Source organism: Lottia gigantea (assembly GCF_000327385.1).
Source record: "Lottia gigantea unplaced genomic scaffold LOTGIsca_90, whole genome shotgun sequence".
In the NCBI taxonomy this organism is placed as follows: Eukaryota; Metazoa; Mollusca; class Gastropoda; family Lottiidae; genus Lottia; species Lottia gigantea.
In genome coordinates, this window is record NW_008710951.1 from 332,184 (window position 1) to 359,104 (window position 26,921).

Sequence of the window (26,921 nt, forward strand, 5' to 3'; positions counted from 1 at the left end):
TGTTCAAAACAAGGCAAGAATAAGGTCTATAAGCATCACAATAAAACTGGAAGTAAAAAGAATAAAAAATGCGTAAAAAAAAATATCAAAGAGCAGAACTTAAAAGGGAAAGACTATTAGATAATATTAATAAGATTATGTTCAGATTATTAAGAAAATTATTCTTGTAGATAATCCCTATTCAATAATAACCCTTAATTTCCTCAACATTATAAATCCAGATATCAGAATCAGAATTAAGCCCCACCCCCTTTCATTTCCTACAATATAAGATAAGCTGTTTGAAATGAAAGTAATCGTTAGTATTAAACAAACAAATATAATGAGTGTTAAAAGATATCAAAATATCTTTAAAAGAACAGACATGCTATTTCAATGTTTAATTCAAACGCAACACAAAATAACAAGTTCGGAAACACCCTTAAGATGTAATTAGCGTACATGATCCCTTTGTTTTATATAGTAAGTTGAACCTGTTACTACCTACTGCTTTTCTCCATCAAAATCCCACTGTAAAATATGTTAAATAATAATATGCTAAATGTCTAACTGTAATTAATGGGAGTGGGTATATTTAAGCTGGATTGAATTTTTTAAGCAGATTATCTTCTCTAACCCAATCTAATTACTCGATTAGATTACTATTTCTTTTTTTTCTGATATTTTTCATCTTCATTTTAATCTAACAAGCTTTCTACTGCAGTTGCTTTCTGCATTATGCAGCGCTTGCCAACCTCCTGCCAATCAGAATCATTTTTACAAGCCAAATCGTATGCAACTTGGCTATCATATTGTTCTACTTTGGGTATCACAATCCAACAATTCATTATTGTTATAAGAAACTGGTCTACATGACATCCTTTGATAAGTTTAAAATAACATCATCAGAACAGGATAGCAGAAGAAAACTTGTTATATTACAAAAGAGACAAAGAATATCAGAAAAAAAGGAGGAAATAGCTATCTATTTTTAATCAGATTGTAACTAACCTGACTTTCAGTATTAAACCTCAAAGAATAAAATTTTAATAAAATCATCATGTGTCCTCAAAATTCTGTAACTGAAAATTGTGAAATAAAAATCAAAACTGGAAGATTGTGCAAGCCTTGTTCTGGTTAAAAATATGTGCATTTTAAAGCTGTTAAAATTTCAAAGAAAAACGTGATTGATCTGAAATATAAATAACTGAAGGAACTATATCTAGAAAGGCTGTTAAATTGATGAAAATATTAGGGTTATTTAAATTTTAAATATTAGACTGAGAAATGGTGTTAAATGGGTTAATCTGAAACTTGTATTTGAAGATGTTAAGTTCACCTGTTCCTCACTGTTAGCATTATCAGCGAATTCATCAAACATCTAAAATAGCATTTAACATATAATCAACAAAACTAAATATTTTGGGACAAATTCTGAAAAACTTTCTGGTCAAAATTCAAATATAAAAGAATTCAATCATCGAAGCAAACTTTGTAATCTATTTCAAAAATGCTAAATAATTAACAATAAACTAAGAATTTTCAACAAAAATCTACAAATTTATTCACCTCTTGATACATGCTTTCATGATCCTTGAAATAAATTATAGCATGTTTTAATCATAGTGGCATAATGTTATTCATTTTCATATATTCAATAAAACTGTCAAAATAATTCTGTTAATTACTTAATTTATTAAAGGTATCTTCTTTTAATTCAATACTTATCATTTTATTATTCTGTGTGCAGTTCCTCAAAATACCTTGAGATGAGAATTTGTTGTGAGTAAGATTAATTAATCCCTGACTAGCATGTTGAATTTAAACATGATAGTTCAGTCCAAAACAAGTTTCTACTATTGCTCAATACAAAAAAGATTAAACATTCAGGTTATTATTTTGTCTTTAATGAGTAACAGAAACACACCTGGATGTTCAAGAAAAAATATAATATCGAAACTTATCACAAGTCATTCATAAGATTTACGCACTTAATAAATTATGAAAGTGTCAACCTTTTTAAACCTAGTGGCTGATTTACCAGTCACCCGAGCAACAGGCAACTCAGCAGTTACTAAGTGATGTTAACGTCATATGATTTAACTTATATTACTTGGAGTTCAGGGTATATGATGTTAAATTTCATGTACACTCAGTGTTCAATGGGGTAAATAAGACCATACATACCAGTAACATTGTCTCAGTATCAGCTAGAGCTTGTTTAGCTAGGTAACGTTCTCGTTTTATCTTTAATTCCAATGTTCCTGGTACATCTGGTACTAATACATCTATCAATCTACACACACCAAATACTACATGCTGTAATAGACAATAGTCTAATATAAGTACTATGAAGAGTGCAGCATCACCACCTTTCTAGGACACCTGCTGCCACTAGACTAGATTTGTCAACTCAGCATCTTTTTCAAAGAGTTCATATATTTATTTATTTGGTACATTTATTTCATGTTATAACCAATGAACCTAGCCACATATTTTCAAAGCCGAATTCTTATCGCTAGGATATCTCAGAAACAGTCTTAGAAGTTAGGACCCTGGGACATCCAAGTACTAGAATCCTTTTTAGAATATGCAGCATGGTTCAAGGTAAAGCTACCAAAGGCTATAGAACAAAAGAGATAAAAGCTCAAAGCACAGGAATTAGTTTCTAACATACCTCAAATATAATAACAAAACCCAATCTGATAGCCATTAATCTCCAGTAAAATATAGTATGTTCACCTTTCTCATCTCGGAAATCTCGATATCTAAAACACAATATAATATATCAATCAATATTTCTTAGTCAAGACTAAAGATGCATGTAATTATATCAATAAATAAACAAAACTATGTACCCATAGTCAAATTTCCTACTAAAATTATCAGTTCTTCCATTTTCTGGTTATGGAATAACAAATTTATCAAAACTAGTTTTTACCTGCATTCCTGTGAGAGAGTACCATTAGGGGCAGTGGCTAGTGTAAAATTAGTATAACCTTTCAAATCCCAGTCATATTCATATTGGTATAATAACCTGGGTAAAAACTCGGATGTAAATGCAATTAAAAACGCCTGTAACAAAAAAAAAACTATCAATATCACATTGGGTATTAGAAGTAGAAGTTTAGAATTGTTATCTGTGGTGACATGATACATCAATCCAGACATTGGAAGGGTCAGACATCAAATGTCTTAATTCAACCCATTTTGGATCACTAGTTTTTAAGAATTTTCACCATGACAAACTTTGCATAACTTTGGGTATCTATATAAAGCTGAAACAATGATGAGTCCATGATACATTACCAGATATTCTACCATGTCCTTGTGCCCCCACACAGTAGAATAATACATCAAGGGGTAAGTGTTTTCAACCTTAATATAATTCAGTAAATATTATATATGAGAGGATGTGGATCATGTGATTGAAGTCACAGCATGCTCCACAAATTGTCCTCAACTTTCTACAAACAACAACATTTGGTGTTACCTGCACCACGACCTCAATCATGCTCCACGCATGGAAAACTGTGCCAATATTTTTTTATTGCTTAGACCAGCTTCATATTATAGCGGCACTATCATTGAATTGAGATTCACCATGACAATTGATATTCTTAAATTCATTATCAAACTTTTATCACTTACATTGCTAATGACAGCCAACTGAGCCAGTGCATCTAATATAGTATACCATACACCAATATTTTTAGCTCTCTCAGCCACTGGACGTCGAGTTTCACTCACAAATTTATTAGCATCCAGTCTTATTTCTATCCAGTTATTTAACAACGCAAATAATGGGGCTAGGGGGAAGGCTGCTACAAATATGGTTATAAAACCAAACTGTAAAACTGAAAAAGAAGTTATTTGGTATTGATTAGTTAGTGTTTGTTTGTTTAAAGAAAACCCTTGCAAGATAGACACAGCGTATGGAACAGTTGTAGGCAACAATTGATGTGTTTCTCTAGACTTACTCAGTCACAGCCAATGGTACCTTTCTGATCCTGATTGTGTCCAATGTTTGTTTCTGATCCAAATGATAAAATGCTCTTTGAACTTCAGCCCTACCTCTACATGAAACATTGACAGGGGATACCAGGTGGAAAATAATCACAAGGTTAATACCTTAGGCCTTTGCTATGATCATGGACCAAGCAGGCATCTTATCTCACTGAGGCACTGCACCCTCAAGAGATATCAAAGGACAAGACACTATGGTAGAGGTAGCCCTTGACTGGTTAGACAGTACACAACAATAACAAAAGTTTTTGTCAAAGAAACTGTAATTTTCATGTACAGTCTGTAGAGTTGCTGACCATGGAATAGCTATAGAAATATTTCAATCTCACCCATTTCTAAATATTCTTGAAACAATCCTTCATTTTCTATCAATTCAAAATCTTCTTCCCATCTCATTCTTGGAACACTTTTATCTATTTTCACACGGAATCGATGCCATATTGCTTTGGCTTTCCTGAAATATAAAAAATCTCATTAAACCAAATGATAGACCTTGAATAAAGCAGCTTTACCTGCTACATTGGACATGTAAGACCATGGGTTAGAAGTACAAATCTTATAAGGATGCAAGATATCCAATTACAAAGAATGCTAATTTTGACAAGGTTTACCCCTGTAGCATGACCTTCAGTCTACTGACGTATAATGCTCAGCATTTGATTTAATCAAATATCTAGCTATAAAAGTTTTACAGATTTGCTGTAAACAGAAAAAATCATAAATGATGACTTACGGAACAACAATTTCTTGAATGTTGTTAATCATTTGTTTACCAATCATAATAACAGCTAGTTGTTGAGCCAGTTCTATAAGACATCCTCCATTATTACACTGAAATACACAATAGCAGAGTGAAAGCAGGTATAAACATAAGAAACAGTGCAAACATAAGATTGTATGTATTAGCTAATTGGGTGAAAGACCATAATTAAAGGGGGATTCTGGTTTTTTTCTAGGTTGAAATTTTTCTCAAATTTATGGTAACTATAAGCTTACACCAAAATCTAGTGAAATGTGTCCCTTAAATTAAAAGTTTTAACTACTGTATATTTCCGAATATAATTATAATTTCTGATAATGACAATTTTACATACTGCCCCTTTAAGTTAGCCCCTAGTTCATATTATATATTTCCAATTTGAATTGGAGCGCAAAAGATTGATTGAAAAAAGATAATTCTTGTGTCCAATTCCATTTTGGTCATATTGAACTTCCAACTTCAGAACTTCCAAAGGAATATGTCAAGACAGAGATTATCACAATGTAATATTCTAGTCTGAATTTGGCAAAGAAATGAAATGAATGGAGTTTTATGTCCTTTTCTACACCATGTGGGCTAATGAAGACGGGCAATGCCATGCAGGGTGCAATGAGGGAAATTTTGCCAGTCTGCTCTTTTTTGATTTCCAACTGTCAAGGGGTCTTTAACATACACATCCTATTGTTGAATTTGGTAAAGAATATCTCAGTGCGTGATAAACAACCAATCAGTACGTATATATCAAGCATTCCTTTATGTTTGTAAAAGATACAGCCATTGAGTGTCTCACCTCTTCACTTCTGAGACCAAAAAATCTGTTATAATGACCAGGGTACCCTACAAATCTGAAAATATATTTTTAAATAAATGTTTTTGTCTGTATGTAAATGCAAAAGAAAATGATAAGAATGTTGATATTGTTTATCCTTGGAACCTATCTTGAGATTCAACTAAATACAAAGTACATTTCATTAAAAGTCAAATTTAAATCTGTTAAGACTAAGATATCTACCTTCGGTTGAAATTGCATTAAAATATAAGTTCTTGAAAACGTGACTAAAATCAAATTCAGACTTTAAGAAATACAGTCACCAAATTGGATAAAAAAAAGTAAATTTAAAATTGATTGATTTGTGATTGACCAAACAGATGACTAGACAACTTTAATTAGCTTAAATCATGTTTTCTAGAATAAGATTAAAGATGTCAAAATAACTTGTTACTTACTTGCCCTTGAAGAAAGCTACATATATAATAGAAGAATAGAAATTAACGAATTGAAAGATAAAAACTTTAAAAGTTAACTGATCTTCAAATTCAGACTGTGTTCGATGCATTTCTGAAAATATAAATATAAATTATATTAAAAACATTTTAAAATCAGAAACTTTGAGAAATGTTGGTTAGAACCATCATAGTCTAAAGCTGCCATAAAGACAATACCCCATCATGTTAGATATGATGAGAATTGGAAATACAAAATTCAAGCTTTGAGCTTATAATGAATGTATTAAATATGTGTCAAGATGTTTTCAAAAAATGGGCACATTGATTTTCCACCATTCCAATTTTCAATCAGACGTCTGTGGTTCCTGCAATTCCATTTAAACTATGTGTTTTATGACGTCACCATTGCTAAGGTCTTTATATATCAATAACAGCTTTTGCGATAGTGACGTAATAAGATGGCTAGTTTTATAGAATTGCAAAAACCACGGAAATCTGATTGAAAATTAAAATGGTGCAAATTGATTGTTGTTGCCGATACACATGAAAAGTTTAGAAAACCTCTTTACAATCTCTTTAATATCGACACTTACTTACCCCATTGAGTTAATTTTAAGGCAAGTTTTTCATAAACACGACCCAGAGCCATAATGATGATTAAATTGACCACAGCAGCTGATAAACTAGCAATCATTGAAGCTTTAGATCGTAAATCTTTATTTTCAAACAAAGGTATACTGACTAGAACACGATACATTATAACAGCCACAATAAATATCATGACTAAAAACATCTGAAAATAGACATAATAATGAGTAATTAGTTTGCATGTTAGTATATTCATATGCCATGAAACCTGAAGAAAAATCTAATATGAATCATTTTTACAAAGAATACAATTTAAGTTCAAATAAATACTCTCTAACAGCTGGTCCTTCACCAAACTTCATGGCAATGTTTTGGTCATACCCATTTACAGTTGGGTCGAATGGACTAATGATGAAAGATGACTTATTCAAGGTCACAAGACTTCGAATGACAACCAGGACCCAATGACCATCATTAGGTTGTCCAACCAACTGTGCTACAGAAACCTCACATGAATGGTGGAGACTGAAAATAGACTGTTTCCGGTTACCTGTTTTAGTTGTTACAAGACCAGTAGACAAGTTATGACACACCGAAGCACCGCCATTTTGTTGCCACTAGCAGCCATACCTGCTGTAAACTAAAATGACGTTTCATATATGAATTTCTTTCTTGTTTTCTACTATACCTACCATAATAACAAGAACAGCCATTCCAGATAAAATACGTGGTAGACGATTTCTGGGATCAAAATAAGGTTCTCTGATACCAGTTACAGGGTTTTCCTTCCATTCAGGAGCTTTGGCAGCATATTCTGTTCTGGGACGCTCCTAAAATACCAAATGGACAAAAAAGAAGAATCAATTTCAAACGAATGAGACTGGGGGCATCAATTTCCAACAAGAACATACTTTGTCAGACAAAATCTTAGGGTTTTCTTAATAAATTGTTTGGATTTCATAATGACTCATATTGGATTACTTTTCAGTATATTTTGTTATCCATTTTTGATATCGCCAAATTTACAATTTTATCAATTGTTGCAGAAAAAAATACAAACCTCTTCATCTTCAAAATCTAAAACATCCCAATGATGGGCTAAACTTGCATTTTTTCTCTTCCAATATTCCAGGAATGTAACAGCTGCAAATAAAAAAAGGGAAATAAATGAACCTTCTTGAAATGAATGAGTTTTATAACATTTGGTCTCCATTTCAGCTCAAAAAGTCAATTAACACCATGCAAAATATTATTTCTTAGTTGCTAATTTCTAAGGGAAGACGAACATTTAAATTTACAGCAACTTTTTTACAGCAGAAAATCAAACTTATGTTTTATTAAACTATATTGGGTTCACAATATTCTTAAAAATATGTATACTTACACCAGAAAGAAATAAAAATAGCGTAAAACACTGTTCCAGGATGATCGAATAAATATGCCACCTCAATAAATAAACATACATCTGATAAATACCAGTATTCACAACCAATATCTTCATCACACAGTGGACACATCTTATAATTCTTACCACTGTCACATACTTCATTTCTACAAACAAATAAACAAATAACACAATGGACACATCTTACAGTTCTTACCACTGTCACATACTTCATTTCTATAAACAAATTACACAATGGACACATGTTATAATTCTTACCACTGTCACATACTTCTTTCTATAAATAAATTAACAAATAACACAATGGACACATGTTTTAGTTCTTACCACTGTCACATACTTCATTTCTATAAACAAATTACACAATGGAGACATCTTATAATTCTTACCACTGTCACATACTTCATTTCTATAAACAAATTACACAATGGACACATCTTATAGTTCTGACCACTGTCACATACTTCATTTCTATAAACAAATTACACAATGGACACATGTTATAATTCTTACTACTGTCACATACTTCATTTCTACAAACAAATAACACAATGGAGACATCTTATAATTCTTACCACTGTCACATATTTCATTTCTATAAACAAATTACACAATGGACACACCTTATAGTTCTTACCACTGTCACATACTTCATTTCTATAAACAAATTACACAATGGAGACATCTTATAGTTGTTACCACTGTCACATACTTCATTTCTATAAACAAATTACACAATGGACACATCTTATAGTTCTGACCACTGTCACATACTTCATTTCTACAAATAAATTACACAATGGACACATCTTATAGTTCTTACCACTGTCACATACTTCATTTCTATAAACAAATTACACAATGGACACATCTTATAGTTCTGACCACTGTCACATACTTCATTTCTACAAATAAATTACACAATGGACACATCTTATAGTTCTTACCACTGTCACATACTTTAACAACTCCCGACTTTCAGGTTTGGCAAATATTTAAGGTTTTAACAAATAACTACTGATACACTGATAATGTCAATCGGACTTTGAGGTTTGACAAATAACTACTCAAACACTGATAATGACAACCTGACTTTGAGATGTGAAAATTACAATCTGAAACACTGATAATGACAACCCAACTTTAGAGGTTTTACAAATAATTATCTGTCCCACTAATAATGTCAACCTGACTTTAGAGGTTTTACAATTAACTATATTATCTGCTACACTGATAATGACAACCTGACTTTAGAGGTTTTACACAAATAACTATCTGATACACTGATAATGTCAACCTGACTTTAAGGTTTAGCAAATTACAATCTGAAACACTGATAATGTCAACCTTACTTTGAGGTGTGAAAATTACATCTTAAACACTGATAATGTCAACCCGAATTTAAGGTTTGGTAAGTTACAATCTGAAACACTGATAATGTCAACCTTACTTTGAGGTGTGAAAATTACAATCTGAAACACTGATAATGTCAACCTTACTTTGAGGTTTGACAAATTACTATCAGATACAATGATAATATCAACCTTACTGTGAGGTGTGAAAATTATAATCTGAAACACTGATAATGTCAAACTGACATTGAAGTTTGAGAAATAACTATCAGATACACTGATAATGTCAATTACAGGCTTTGAGATTAAATAAAATAACAACAGAACTGCTATCTTGTTTCCCAAGAAGATGAAAGAAAGGATTTCGTCTTAGTTACCTTTTTTGCAGTACAAAGATAACTTAATATAACTGTCAGAGCTGATTTCATTTTTAGGGATAGTAATGTAATATGTTCAGGTATATGACATATTATATAGATATAAATCTGGCTATAAAAGTTGAAAATGTAAGGTAAACATACCCAGGAACATTATTATTAACTGTAGCAATACCATAAATAAAAACTAGTAACCCAACAATGGCTGCTGGTAACAACCAAGCTGTATAAAAACCTGACAAAATAAAGGGTTATTCAATAATTATTTTAATAGATATATTGTCATATATACAGGTTTGACACCAGGTAAGTCCACTGATGAATATATACCAGTACTCTTATTGGCCAAGTCTGAGAGTTTCAATTTCACGGAGGTAGTATTCCTTTTAAAACTAGGTCTGCTATGTTACAGCTAATGGTTACTTACCTAGCCAAGCAAAATAAATTCCTATTTTCTCCCCGAAGTATTCTCTAATATGATCTAGAGGTTGATATTTGTACCAGACACCCCAGCGCGCCCAGTACTGATATAAAACTTGACGTTTATTTAAAGTTGTTTGGTCCACATAATGGGTAGGTAATGTATAGCCACCCTGAAATATTCATTATTCATTACATATTATATAATATAAGATCAATGAAAATGAAATGAAATGGAATTCTAACAGTCGGCTCCTAATTTGGATTATATAAATGAATGGACAATATCATAAAGATTACAGCAAAGAAAATTTTGCCAGGATAGTGACATCAACTTTTTTTGTTTCTCATTCCACCATTATATTCTCTATTTATCTGAACCACAAAATAAGCGTGCAAGTAAATAACATTACACAAAGCCAATTTGTCCAGTTGTCTTTATATAAAGGATATAAAATAATCCAATTCTACTTTTATTTTTGTTAAAGATGATGAATATATTATCCAATGATTCTATATAAATATATAACATAGGTCTTCATGCCTATGAAATTATAGGGAGTCATAAAATTTGGTTACTAGCAAGTTATTAAATCTATTTGTATCTATTCACTTTTGTCATGCTATCTGTGCATGAAACTTAATGGTGCGGACACACAAGGGGTTCTGGTTGACGATTTTTGCAGGCAAGTATGTCGATGTCACATGCTGATCATGTAATTAAAAGGAAAATGAATTTAATTGGATTATGACGGTCTATCTTGCAGACGATAAAACTGTTGGAGACAAATCATTACGTTGCCAACAGGATTTATAATATCAAACCAGTTAATAGCATAGTAAGACATTGGTACATTTTCTCCCACCTCAGACAACACCTAACAATTTGACATAAAATACCATTCATCAACTGTTCATGACAAATTTTTAATGAAAGTCTGACAGCCTTGTTTCTTAGACGAGCTGTCTTTCAGTGACAGATAATATTGACATTTTGCCATATGAAATTCTTATATCTAACTATTGAGTATATTATTATATATGATAACACTAGGGAACATATTTCCATTATGCTTTATCTGATTTTCAAATATTGTGTGTTTCTTTTCAACCAGATGGACATTTTTTTTTTGTCTTGTTTCTTGAAATTTAGATTTCCAATTAGGCAAGTGTACATTGACTTTAGACAATTGTATCCAGTCAAAAATTCAAATTCAAATTTGAGCATATTTGAAAATTAGAAGTACTTTCAATGGAATGGGCCAGTATGTGTCAAGTACGGGCCACAGATTTGTCAAGGAGTACTCACAGAACGATTTAAAGATAGTGAACCACAGCCATATATGCCCACCATGGCATGCGGATGGTAAAAATTCAAGATTTTTGGGCAAGGGCAATAACTCTGCTTCAAATTTGCTCAAATTTGAACTTGATCTTTGTTCTATGAATATGTATACACATACCAAATTTCATTTGATTCCATCAAAAAATCGAGTTTTTAGAGCGTTTACAAGCAAATGTTGACGGACGGACTGACAGACGGGGGTGCTGACAATATACGTCCACATAGAGAGATTTGGGCTTATAAAAACTCAATCGTAAGAAATTTGAAATGAAGGGGGTAAAAATCAAGGACAGTCTCTTTTCTTCTCCCCCTGCCCCTCACCCCATTTAAAAATACAACTGATAGCATTTATAAATAGAATATAAGTTAAAACTTCTAATTGTTTAATGTTTCAACAAATGTTACTAGTAATGTGGTAGAGAAACCTGAACAATGTCCATTCAATGAAATAAAAAAGAATTTCAGACATTGAATTGGAATATAGACTACTAAACTTTGTTAAAAATCTTTCTACTGTGTAATATTTAAATGTGTCTGTAATAAAAGTAAAAGAAACTTCTGTAATGAACTGAAAGCCTGAAAGGTAGACTCTATTTCCAAGTATTGTATAACAATGTCTTTCATAGGCTACCTTAAGACAAACTTAATCACTCAAAATGTCAACATCATTTTCTACCTCAGACGACAAGTTTTACTTTGCCTGGCTTCCAGGGAATAATAAACTGTTACTCAGGAAATAAGTCAGTTATTAAAATATGGAAGGATGTTGGAGTGCCTTGTGTGTAATGAAAGATATTGAAGCAATATTTCAATATAAGAGGCTTAAACTCAATAATATCAGACAAACACCAAATGCAACCATACAAATTTGTAGTTCACATTCTGAGTTTTATTGTAGCTTAGTTTCTAGGCAGGAATATAAGTATTTCGAGTTTTCAAAGTTTTTGCTAAATTTCAGAAAGATGTAATGATTTTACCATCCTTTCACAAGAACATGAAACTTGAGCAGAGCAGAGAGAGAAATAGTTACATGTAGTTCAAAACCATATTCAAAGTCTCTGCCACCTGATTTTGACTGGTTATCATCCACAGAAACTTCTGATTCCAAAAATCACCCCAAAATCAAGTGAAAATCTTGCCCAGAAACACAGACGGGGTAGAAAACTTACATCATGTAAACAATAAGCAGCTGTTATCACATTCTCTTCTAACAGGCGTTCAATTCCTACTTCTGCTTTCTTTTTCTTACCATATGTCGCAGAACACATGATCTCCCATACTAAAAAACTTCGTTGAGTGTTAGAGAAAAAACCATCATGGTCTTCATTTCCTAAAAATCTGAAATGTACCAAAATTTAAACATATATATTGTATAAATTTGCAAATATTATCCCAAACAAACATTCATTTCAATATTCAAATGGAGACCAGAATCCTTTCAAATGCAAAACTTCTGTTTTTTCTCTGGGTGACTCAACTTGATCCATGATCTGACAAAATTATTATGCATCTCCTGTTCTAGGTCATTTAATATTTAACCAATCAAATAATAAGACTAGAAAGTGTTTTTTAATCTGGTACAAGTTCTACATATTCAGTTATCATTTTTAAAAATAACATACATGTATTAAGCTGACACAAAAACTAAGAATCTTACTCTTAATCTAAAAACATGTGTAATTCTTCATGTCAAAATGGATACTTATATACATAATTTATATTCTAGAGTTTTAGTACATGCAGACTTTGCAGTCTTAAAGGGACATTGGAGTCAAAAAATGTTTATACTCAAACATGTGAAAACTACACATCAAAATCTAGAGAAATGTGTCCCTTTAATGTATCTGAAAGTTTTAACTAATAAAAGTTATATTTATAATTTAAGAAGTTTTTGATAATAAATATGAAGAGATTTGAAATCTTGAAAACAGTTATCAACTGCATCCTGTTACTGCTATTACTCTAATCTGATTGGATAAAAAAAAACCTGAATTTAAAATCAATTTTCTAGATTACCAGACTTTCTCACCAAAAAGCAGAGGTTATTAAGATTTCAACACTTTAATCAAATGAGCAACAGTCTGCACTCTATTTGATAAATAAATGGAATATATTGGCATTATAAGATCAATAGAATTCAAATATTCAACTATTAATAATAGAAAAGTCACAAATGCAACAAATAACAGTAAAATACAATAACACAACTAACAATCATAAATCATCCAAGTTTGAAACAATCTATTTTACAAACCTCATTGGGGCTTGGGGATCAATAAATCTGCAACAATCAAAATACAATTGTATATTTTCTTACTGCATTGACAAAGATTTATTTTAAGGGGAGTCAATTTTAATCAAATCTCCCCCTTGACAAATAAATCTATGTTTCAAAGTTTAATATATAATATTGCTATTATAAAAAATAATGGATATATATATTCATTGGCAAGTTAAAGGATTAGTTTTTAATCTATAATGAATATTCAAGTATTTCGAGTGGAAAACCCTTTGAAATCGCTAGTTCATGGAGGCAGCCATTTTGATAAGTCTGGCAGGTGAGATTATGGCATTGTATTGGGCCATGAAATAGCGGGTCTCTGCAATTTTATTAACTTCATAGTCAATAATTATTTTTATTTTAGTTGAAAGGATCTTGACCTTTAGAAAAAAAAAAATATAATTCTTTTGTCAAATACATAGCGTTTTCTTAATCTGGTTAAAGTTGTGATTATTTCTGGGTTGAAAATCAAATAAGATGTTATTAAGAACTTCAAATCATTGGGGTCTTTTTTCTCATTGAAAGTATCCTCATGTTTGAAATTTTTCATTAAGTTCCAAGATGTCTAATCCGTTTTAAAACTTTATTTTGAGATGAAATTTTTCATGAAAATCTGGAGGGAAAACGCCACATACAAAAGACATGTCAATAAATTGAATAAAATTCCATTATCCCCATTTTAACCATTCCACATGACACATTTCTAAGAATTTATAGACCATTTTTACCTCTTAATTAAAGATTTCTATTCAAAGTTGTGAAGAAGGAGTAAAAACATTTCCATTGAGCTATTTCAATTGACAAATGGACACTTTGAGTAGCATAAACTTGGAGACAAGAGTCTAATTAAAGAGAGAAGATTTTCAGGAGATAAAAAGTCTAACTCAGTTTGATTCAATGTTTTTTCTCCCAGCCACAAAATGAAGTCTTTGAATCTGGTAATAGATAATACATTATGATAGATCTGATGTAAATTGTTGAAACAGTGTAGAAAAATTGAATTATTGTGTTTTGTTATTTTGTTTTAAAATGTTTTGTATCACAATATGTTTTTTTTTTTCTAAAAATCCTACACACTTCCCTAGTTTCTATCAAATGTCTCTTACTCAGACTTTCATGGACATTTTCTCAGCCTTACGACTACACTTCAGAGCAAATTAACACCTTTTCACATCAGGCTGATCTTAAATTACTTATTTAAAATGAAATGAAATGAATAGAGTTTTACGTCATGTGGGCAAATGAAGACGGACAATGCCATGAGAGTACAAGACAGCGGCATTAGCCTGCTCTTTTTCGATTTCCAACTGTCTTTAATATGTACAGCCTGTAGCACATGGGACCTAGGTTTATTGTCCCATCCGAACGACTTTTTCCATACCATCTCCTCTTGCCTACATCACCGACAGGGGGAAACCGGGTTGAAAAAAAAACGAAGGTATCATCTTGACCTATGCCGGGATTGAACCCTGGACCTTCAGGTTAGCAAGCGTCTAACTCACTGAGCTTTTGAGGCTCCCAAATTACACTGATTGATTGTAAAGAGGTTTTCTACAAATTTTATTTGTATCAATATCAAAGGGCCTCTCTTTTTTTAGTCATATCATCTAATACTTAGTTTGAGTGGAATTGCAGGAACCACAGGTGTCTGAATGAAACTTGGAATGGTGCAAATTGATGCACACACAATCTCTTAATGTGTAAGTTTTCATTGTAAGTAAAAAGATGACAAGAAAGAAAGACTGTGATAGAAACTTCAGGCATAGTAATGGGAAACTACATGATGAAAGTTGAACTGCTCTTTAAGCCAAAGAACACTGTCTGAACCATGCTTGAAATTTTTTGATCTTAAGAGTCTTCAAGTCTATTATTATATAAAGTAAAAACCTCTTAATAATTAAATCTTTCAATGTCATAGTATTCTTTCATCACAAGTGTAATACAAGAAGAAGACTGTCTTTGAATTCTGTGAATAATTCCAATACTATGGAATGTAAAACTCTTTATTATTCCGGTATTCTCCAGGCATATAACGTACACTTGTCACAGTCACAGTTGACTTTTAAATATCCTGTAAGGAAAATCTTCAATACAATTTTCTTTCAGTCATACTTTATTTCAATCTCTTTTAAATGCAAATCTGGACTTTTCATTCTATGTTTTTCCTGTTTTCTCCATTTGCCATTCACGATCTGATGAAATTGTTACGTGTCCCCAGTTCTGGACTATTCCTCTGGTCCACACAATATAATTTGAACCCTTTCTTTAAGTGAACTCTTAATGTAATATTTTATATCTAGCCATGTTGATGTACAAATTTCTTTGCAGCTCAAACTATGTGATTTTTCAACTGAAACAACGACCTGATTGTTCTCAAACATTGATGTTCAAGCTTTAACTTATAAATGAAAATTCAGGTAAATTCTATCTTTATTAATATAGATGACATTAATATTTGTATTTGTATTTAGCAAATATCCTAACTGCTTTCAACTGTGCATAGATTTCTTGCAGGGAATGCTTTTAGTCCCATGTCTGTAGTATGAGAGAAGCTTTTGTCAATTCCAGATATTTATTAAAGATTATCAATTGCAAGGCATATTTGAACACCATTGTATTTGTAACCGTCTCTTTAAGTAGAATTTGATAAGAATTCATCATATTACACTATTGATTTTAATATAACGCTCTCAATCTATAATTTACAGGTAGATCAAAGACAGCCTTGACATTTTGTCATCAGTATCATTATTAATATATAGTATTAAATTCCCATACATGATCATAATAATTACTGTTTTTCACACTAGAATCTATATATTTGTCAAGATTATCAGTATAAGAACTGTGCAACTATTTCAGGCTATCTTGTGATAGGGTGTATTTTTAAAGAAACTTGGTTGTTTTATTTATTTGTTATCTTCTCTAAATACACCACTACTGTTTTTATAAACACCTAATTACATTACACTGGCCTTATACTATTAACTAATTATTGCCCTCTCTTAGTCTCTTTAACTTAACTGATCTCACTGGACCTTGTCACCTTCTGTCATTGGCCAACTGAGTGAATTTTTAGTGAGTTTCATCACCTGTCCAGTCAGAAACTTTACCTTTACCTAAGTCTTTAAAGAAGAAGGAAGTATATTTCAACCTCCTTGAAATACTGATTATCTACTTCTTTATTCTTTTTCATCACCAGTTATTGTCTTCTAATAACTTCACAGGTATGTGTGTTTTGGTATTTTATTGGGTAATTGTCTTTCTGGGAAACTATATTTTGTATGAGAGGTGTATAAAAAAAAAAGAAAAATTTTATTATTAAAGTTATCGTTTTTGATATAACAACTGAGCTCGCTTCCCCCCTGAACTAGCCCAGCTACATTCTAAGGTACAACTGTGATGGAGGACATCTATGAGGCATGCTCTGGTTACTTCTATTTGGAACATCAATACTACTAAATATCTGTCAGCTTATAGAAAATACCAGGGCACTTATGGTGACTTTACATCAGTCTCATTATTATCCTTACCTTATCCTGAGTTACATCAGAGTGATAATGTAAAAGAGCTATATTTTAGGTGTATATGTTATTGCTTAATTTTTATCCAGGTTTTAATTATTGATCATGTTTACTAACTAACACTGTAGCACAGTTCACCTACCTTCTTTCTCTCCTCTCTTATTCATCTGAGTGAGATCATTTCTTCCCTCCCTCACTCACTCACTCTTTCTTTCCTACTTTCTTATTCATCTGAGTGAGATCATTTCTTCCCTCACTCACTCTTTCTTTCTTTCCATTGGTCTCTACCATGGTTTCTGGTTTGTTTACCCAGACTCCCCTTACTTTCTGTCTTTCTTTATGCATTTTTACTATTATAAGATATTTAGTTTCTGAATTGTAAAGACATTCTCTTTACAATCAGAAGTTTTTTTTATATTTGTGTTTTCAACTGGATTTGCTCTAGTTTATAGGTAAGTTTAATGTATAGTTCTTGTTCTTGTTTTAACCTGTATATTTAAGTTTTATTATTCAAGTAAGTATTTTTGGCACTCAGCAGTTTTGTGGCAGTCATGGTCTATCTTAATAGTTTTCAGTTCCAACATTTAAATAAAATACATTACATTTAAATCACTACATGACATTCCATTTCTTTTTAGGCTAGTATAAGTTTTAGTATTAGTTAGTTTGTTCTCAGGCCTTTCGCTTGAAGTTAATTGGTATATGAAACCCCTCTCCAGGATATGTTTTTCTTCAATTTTTCATTTTATGTTAAAGATAGGTTTCCTTATTTTTTAGTGTCAAATTAACAAATTTTTTGGATTAATTGGTGTTTCTAATGAATTATCATGTATTCTTAATCATATCATTATATTCTTATTGCATATAATTAAGCATTTTAATCAATCATAAATGAACAGTCTGGTAATTCTCTTCTAATTTAGCTAACTATAAATGAATTATGGTCATGTGAGACAAACTGGTATTTTTCCAAGTCATTAGAACACCTCTACTTTCTATTCATATATGTATAGATATAAACTATAGATCTCTATGCTATAGAGATCTATAACTTGTAATTAAATGCTCTGTATTTGAATTATTGGTCTGTGAATTATTCAGAAGGTAATTTAACTCAAACCATTATCATTTCAATAAATATCAATGTGCAGACATTAAACAAATAAAACACATCATGTATCAAATAGGATTTATACAGACTCATTTATGCTGGATGTTTCTTAAATTCTAGGCAACAATTGACAAAATATCTTGTTTCCAAACCACGCCCCTATTCGTCATACTTCCTCAAGCTGTGGTAATACAAGTGGGAAAAATTATATTGTCCAATCAAAATTGGCCCTATTGTATTGTGGCAAAATTATAGCCATAACAAATCACTTTAATTTAACGTAAACAAAAAGAAAGCAACGGGCCATTACATATTTTTATAAGCAACGTGCCATTACATATTTTGATTAATATGTACGGTATAGAATTATGCAAGATTTTCGGTAAAGAATTGAAGCCGAGAGAAAATCAATCCTTACTTTGGAATATTAACTTGGAAAGAATGTGTTCAAATGGGCAGCGGCAAAGAGATGCTGTATTTTGTTTATATGACCTCATTTCTGTTCTACTGATCTGATTGGTCAGATTTAAATAGCACTAATCTCATATCCACGCCCACAAAAAAAAGTATAGAGGCTAAGTTTAATTCAGGTTAATAAGATCATGTCAAAGCCTGTATTTGTGATACGATATTTATATGTTTATGATGAAGATTAACTTTTGACAGCAAAAAAACAATGGTTATTTTGTGAAACAATGGGAATGAGATTACCTCTAAAAAATATTGAGATTTAACATCAATTCATATGACTTTTGGTTTGATTTATTATTTTATGATACACGTGATAGACCAAAAGTTAATTTGTCCGTGAATTATTCATTACTTAATTTAGCTCATTCCATTATGATTTCAAATGCTGTTTCATTGAGCATAATCTAATATGCTGTTTCAACACATACCGTATTCATTCTAATTGAAGCTCCTGCCCTAAACAGCACATAGATACTTTATAGCCCAATACAGAAATCAATTTCAAAATCCAGATCATATGCCCATCACTACCTTGGTGAGTTGGTGTTTGCCTTATATAGTCTATTTCAGATAGCATGGATTGGTGGCCATTGAAGATTTTTTGCAACAAAGTGCAGCGCCCTGATACATGATAACCCATCTTGAAAGGTATAAAGTGCACTGTTTTATATTGCTAGTGAGAACTCCTGAATGTTAACATCAATTTGTCTGACTTTTGGTTTAATTTATTATTTTACCAGACCAAAGTTAATTTGTCCGTGAATTATTCATTAAGTAATTTACCTCATTCCATTATTATTTCATTTATATATGCTGTTTCAGTACATCATTATTGATTAATTAACATCTTTTAATAGATTTTAACCTAAGAATTTCCTTCAGCATTCATAATAAACTTCCATCTAATACCTTGACCGTAATAGTAATTTTTCTTGTATCAGGAAAGTGTTTAAATGCAGCAATTTGATTAGGATTGTTATGTCAGCACATTCAGCCAATCAGAATCCTTGACAGAAAGACTGTAAACAATAAGTCATAAGGCTCTGATTGGCTGTATTCACTGATGTATAATCCAAACAAATCGCAGCATCCTGTGATACAAAAGAAGTTACAAATGCAGTCAAGGTATAAGTAAGTAGGAAATTTAATAGGCAGAAACTTTAACATTATTTTTCAAAAAACATCTGTACCATTGTTTATGAATTTTGTTCTTTAAAATTGAAATTGTTGAAGCAAGAATGAACTTTAAATAGAAGAAATTCCACTTTACACTGAACCTGTCACACACATCTAATGTAAAACATGTAATCATATGCAACAGTGAACACTGAAGGATGAGTTGTCATGGAAATTAAAGATTTTGATCTAACCAGAAAAGGTTAAAATGATGAAACTCGAATCATTTCAAATCAATATATAAAAGCAGTCATCTTATCTTCAGTATACTATTATATGCATGACTACATGCCAGACTTGCAAATTTCAACTTTCATCACAACCTTCAGCCATTTCATGTTCTGAAAGTATTTCATTTAAGACAAGGTAATATAAGTCCTCTGGCAGCTTTGATCATAAATAAAAATATTTGATAGTACAGTAACAATTACCAGTATGAAATATTCAACCTTCAGTCATACACTTCTTTTGAACTTTTTGGGGAAATACTGAACAATATCACCATTCCAAGTTCTGTCAAAAATCAAGCTTTTAGGTGTTTACAATTTAAAAAGAATTATCTGTGTTTGAAAGTTAAACAGACAAGTCGTCTATTTTTTGACACACTGTCATGTATAAAAAAGACCTCTATAGAAATAAGGAAAGAAATTCCTAGTTTGAGATATTTTTGAAATAATTACGCGTTTTTCATACATTTCTAGTACTTCTGAAGACTATTTATTCAAGACTCAAATCAACCCCCAAAAATGGCACTGTCTCTTTAATAAAGGGCACACAAACCACAAAACCCTTTATTTTATCAGGTTTTGAAATTATTTTAATTAAATTTAAATAATATGCACATGAACCATATCATAAGATACATCTGAAAACACACATAACACAAATCAAAACACACATAACAACACACATAACACAAATCAAAACACACATAACAACACAAATCAAAACACATCTTGAATTGAAACTGAAAATTGTCTTTTAAGAGTATCAAAACAAATAAATGAATAGAATGGCCTGTTATAAGGGTGGACTATACTGTACAGATATATACATTTATCACTAACGCATATGCAAACTGATATATATATATATATACACACATATGAAGAAGAGTTTTTCAAACATTTTTAATTGGAAAGTAACCTACCTGTCTAATTTTGACTTTTTAAATCTACAGGTATAAAAGTCTAGTGGTTTATTGGGAACATCATGTGCAAATATATTGGGTATATGAAAGAATCGTATTAACTTCTCTGACCAATTATCACTGGGGTTAGGATGGGCCTGAAAATATCAACAACACAGGTTAATGTCAAATTATCATCATTTGAACTCTTAGGGACTGATTGTCAGATATTATAGCTGCATAATAAATGATGAACACAAGATGGATTTCAGTATCATAAGCTATAAATTTTCCTCTCTGTAGGGAGGAGCTGTAGGCTGCAGTACTGAAAGGATTGTGCTTTTGATAATTCTGAATTTTCATTGATGAAAGGTGCTTGAGGTCATGCACAAATTGCAGAATGGAAATCTACTATATTGTGATTGTCAAGATTAGCACTGATGTTCAAGTGTTTTTCTCTAGATTAAGTTTTGAAAGTATTGAAATACCAGTTGAAATGAAACTGGTGAAATGGTTATAACTACCTACATTATAAACTCCTTCACATTTCTATTAGAGTGGGTGGCATAATAATAATAATAATAAAAGTTAATTATAAGGTAAATATTCATATCACAGTTGAGTATTTAGGAAAACAAGTCAGTCCACACTTCTGCTACTTGAAATTGAAATAGGACCAAAACAATGTTCCAATTCTGAATCCATGGTATAGTCCAGAAAGCAGAAAATTTCCACCATCATGTCACTAACTTCCTACAACTTTTATGGCGGACAATCTATTTTTTTTAAGAAAAAAGAAGATTTGATCTCTCAGATAGTAAAAGTGGTTACCTGCAAAGGAGCTTGTAGACCTAAATCTTCTGCGTAAGCACAAGCAACATCCCACGGTGCATGTAGTTTCACAAAATTTATTATTTTTTTCTCACTTTCCAATACTTCCTGAATTGAAGAATTGTAAACATTTTCCAAAATCATTTCAAACACAGAATTATAAATAACTCTTGGGAGGTCAATCCAACTGACTCAATTTTTAAGTGGTATCAGGTTTTTCAGCAGGAACAATAATGGAGGGGGAGGTTAGTATGGCATAGAATTATTGTATATGGACCAAAACAACCAACACAGAAATGATGATGGTAAGTAAGCCTGCTGATGAGTTGATAGACGTACCTCATCCTTCCTAGTGTAAACGAATCAGGAAACAAGTGGTGAAATTCAAGACATTTCAGTATTTTTAACAGACAAAATGAACAAAGTGATTCTCTCACCTCTTCCAACTCCAATCCAGCCTTTTCAAGATTTTTAAAGAATTTCTGTCTCCATTGGTTATATTTTTCTTGTGCAGGTTTAATTTTACCTTTCTCCAATACTTCTTCATAGGCAACAATGAAATCTGAAATAGACAGGAAGCTTTTTACATGACTGTTTCACATGTAACAAAGTTAAAATCATTTTTATTTCTCCATAAGTTTTTAGAATTAAACAGGACCTGCAGTGTACAATAAGAGAAATTTTATGTCTCAGCTACGACACAAACTTAAAACAGTTCATGAAACGACTTTTGTGCACTTCTGCTTCCGTCTGCATGTAAATTTTTGTAAGATGTCAGTCATTCGTGGCAAAAAGTTGAAAATCAAACAGGTTTGATAAAACAAATGCTTGTGTGTGCTCGTAATTAAAGCTATCTATTTAGAGGTAAATTTATCTAAACATGCGTAGTCACTTAATTCAAAATGGCAATTTTCGCAGGGCACAGCCATTTTGAATGTTCACATGACTACGCATATATGTAGATAAATTTACCTCTAAGCAGATAGTAGAAGCGCATGGATGAATTCTGTGCCAGACTTTAGCTAAGCAATGGCTCAATGAATGTATCACTAGTTTAACAATGTAATATGATATGATGTGATGTGTCTTGATCTTCATTTTAAGCAAAAAACAAAACTTTAATCTGAATTTGACTGAAGTATTCTTCTTGATCCAGGGCCCAAGAGCCTAATATAAGTGATTAGCACACACTATTTACAGTCTTTGATGTGCTGTGTTCATCCGATATAATACCATACAAAAAACTGACCTGTTTTTCTAACTCCATCTCTAAAGAAACAATCTTTTTCTTGATTAACTTTTGGTATATCTGTAATTTCTATATCAGACGGACTCTATATAAAATAATATTAATAACAGTAATCAGATTATCTTTGATCCCGTCTGAATCTTAAACCCTCACACAAAAATCTTTTATCAGACTGAATTACAATTTACATGTAGTATTTAGTTTTCAGGTTATATAAAATCTGTTCCAGTTTTTCTAGTTGAAAGGTTTAATGTTCTATTTTTTGTTCTATTATAGAGTAAAAGTCATCATAAGCAGTGTGCAATAAGGAAACATCCACTCCTTCTTCGTTTCCACCTGTAAAGGAATGATCAACTTGTAGTACACAGGATCACAATCAAAAATTCTTTGTCAGACTATCTGATCTGTAAAGTTTGAAAAATCTTGACATATGTAGAGATTGAACCCTGAATCTTCAAGCTAGAAAGCTACTATGCTTTGCTAAGTAAATAAGTTCAAGCTAAGTTGACATGTAGATATTTAGTTTTTTAGTGCCCCTTTTTCATTTTTCATATAGGCACAGTAGGAACATTTATAAAAAGCAGCTCTTTCTGCCAACAAGTTGGCACCACCAAAATTTGTTCATCATTGTTAAAACTATGTAAAAATATATAGGAATAACAGGAATAGTATTTGGTTCAGACCTAGGCTTGTACCATAAAGTGTTACTGAGATAACAATTATTCATTTATACAACAGTATCCCTTATAAAGATTAGATAACAGGATGAGTTTTCCTTTCTTGTGGTTAACATCACAGTTTTCATTAATTCCCTCATTAATGTTACAACCTGTAGGGCACATCATTAAATCAGTTACCAAATGAAAACATGCTATAATCTATAAGCTTATAAGACATTTTCTAGACAAATTCTTGACAATTAAGACTCAATATTGTACATGAGCTTAAGGCAAGATGATATAGCAGTTACAATATGTGATATCAAAACTAGAAGTTAATATTGAGAAAGCATCAACATTATCAAAATTTCAAGAGCCATGTTCCAAATTTAATCATGATTGTAATTTACAATATGTTTTCAGGTAAATAGGGTTCTAGATATTATGAAGTATCAGCTTCAGGAACAGAAAAATCATACATCAAACCATTTCAACTCTTTATATTACAGATTGTCAAAAGGGTTAATTTTAAGGGCTTAAATTAAGAAATTTCAGGGCTTATCTAGGGTAAAAATCAGGAAATTTAGACTTTAATTTGGGCAGTTGTAGACATTAAAATGGATTTTAATTAGGATTAGGGTTGCCGGACAGCCCGATATTACCATAATTAGATTAATGTACACATCCTAAACAACCTATAAAAACACTTCATGCCATCCCAACTGGCAGAATTCAATACCAGAATGTGTCATCAATTTCAAAAATTCAAAATATGCTGCTTTAAAACTGATCACTTATCAATATTATTATACTTCATGGTGCTTCCTTTATTGTTAAAAAAACTACATAGTGGTTGTTTCTATAGCGGAACAATTTGTTAATTGCCTGTCACAATACAATAAAACCACTTAATGAATGATATCAATAATAGAATACTTGGCTATCAACTATTAATAATACCTATTCTATCAACATCTCATTTCTATCTACCTCAATTAACAATCTCTAAATCATCCATCTTTACCTTTATCAACAATCTCTAAATCATCCATCTTTACCTTTATCAACAATCTAATTATTTAATATAACCACTTATATTCATTATCCAGTTTGTCCAACACTTGCTTATAGATCAGACAATTGGTTAATTCAAGGAATGGGATGGTGTGACACTTGATCTTGATAAGTAATAAGATGAAAGTCAGCAAGAGAAAGATTCAGAATCTACTCACTGTACCAAGAAACAGTATGAGGCCAGTAGGGTGGCATTCATAGTAGAAAATAAAAGGTGTGTCTCGGTCAATTTGAGCAAAGCCTTTATCTTGACAAATTAACTGCTTGCAACTGCCATCAATTGGATGGGTGCATATTTTGGGAGCTTAAGTTGACTTCAAGATTCAATCTGAACAGCTACAGAAAGTAGAACATGAGCAACTGGCGTCTGGTGTCAGTCAGTTGTTAGTGCATTCTGTTCAACTAAATATAGCATTGAATCAGATTCTTCCACATGCCACCAGATGCTATCAGTAATTGAACATCTAGTTGATCTCAAATTCTGTTGTTATCAGTCATTGAACATCTAGTTGATCTCAAATTCTGTCAATTGCTATCAGTCATTGAACATCTAGTTGATCTCAAATTCTGTCAATTGCTATCAGTCATTGAACATCTAGTTGATCTCAAATTCTGTCAATTGCTATCAGTCATTGAACATCTAGTTGATCTCAAATTCTGTCAATTGCTATCAGTCATTGAACATCTAGTTGATCTCAAATTCTGTCAATTGCTATCAGTCATTGAACATCTAGTTGATGTCAAATTCTGTCAATTGCTATCAGTCATTGAACATCCAGTTGATCTTAGATTCTGTTGCTATCAGTCATTGAACATCTAGTTGATCTTAGATTCTGTTGCTATCAGTTATTGAACATCTAGTTGATCTTAGATTCTGTTGCTATCAGTAATTGAACATCTAGTTGATCTTAGATTCTGTTGCTATCAGTTATTGAACATCTAGTTGATCTTAGATTCTGTTGCTATCAGTCATTGAACATCTAGTTGATCTTAGATTCTGTTGCTATCAGTCATTAAACATCTAGTTGATCTTAGATTCTGTTGCTATCAGTTATTGAACATCTAGTTGATCTTAGATTCTGTTGCTATCAGTTATTAAACATCTAGTCGATCTTAGATTCTGTTGCTATCAGTTATTGAACATCAAGTTGATCTTGTAGATTCTGTTGCTATCAGTTATTGAACATCTAGTTGATCTCAAATTCTGTCAATTGAGCCTCCTTAAAGTTGCCATTCCTATAATTGTAAGGATATTTTAAATGACATCATATGCTTGATTCAAAACCTTAACAGAGTCAAAAAAGGTTATTATAAAAAGGTATTTCTCTTTGAGAAAACAGATAATTAAGTTTCTTTTTTTACAGACTTAATTAACTCCAACACTTCTTGATTCATTCTTCCTTTCATTCATTCCATTGTCTGAGATAGATAAATTAAAAACATGAGATCTGATAGTAGTCTGTTTTGTTTCCATTCAATCTTGTAATAATGATGTGAAGAAACAGAGTAAGAGAACAATCAATATTCTAACACCAGTATAATAATACCAGTTTATCTTTTCACCAGCCAATGTTCTTCAGGGATCTCAAACTCATTATCCTTCTTGTCAGCTTTTAATAACTTTATATCTCTATAACAATACCTCAGGCTCTTAAAATAGCATGTAAGTTGCAAAAAATCTTAATTTTGTGATGGAAGAGCTCTTCTTTTTTTGTCAGTTTCATCTGAACATTGAGAAATAGAAAATTAGCGAAAAAAACCTGAAATACTTCCAAGTATAATCACGTACTTAGATACGTTTTTAAGACACTCAAAATTGGTACGATCAGCAATATATCCATCAACATTATCAATCTTCGCTTAACTCATCTCAAATTAATAAATTGGACCCTGGTTCATTTTATCCAAAGAGCTTTGTATAAGACTTTGAATTTTAG

General features: G+C 31.5%; 1 protein-coding gene across 1 annotated transcript; it reads right to left on the reverse strand.

Annotated features, from left to right (window-relative positions):
- Nucleotides 1-2,121: 2,121 nt before the first annotated feature.
- Nucleotides 2,122-22,565, reverse strand: LOTGIDRAFT_134438 (hypothetical protein; the record flags this gene model as incomplete). The annotated part of the gene is made up of 18 exons (XM_009068484.1): nt 2,122-2,298; nt 2,657-2,747; nt 2,921-3,054; nt 3,631-3,836; nt 4,335-4,459; nt 4,739-4,836; nt 5,556-5,610; nt 5,993-6,104; nt 6,590-6,785; nt 7,264-7,410; nt 7,641-7,723; nt 7,965-8,131; nt 9,859-9,949; nt 10,142-10,307; nt 12,649-12,817; nt 21,193-21,329; nt 22,003-22,110; nt 22,440-22,565. Coding segments are annotated over 18 exons (2,388 nt in total), but the record flags the coding sequence as incomplete, so codon positions are not given.
- Nucleotides 22,566-26,921: the final 4,356 nt, after the last annotated feature.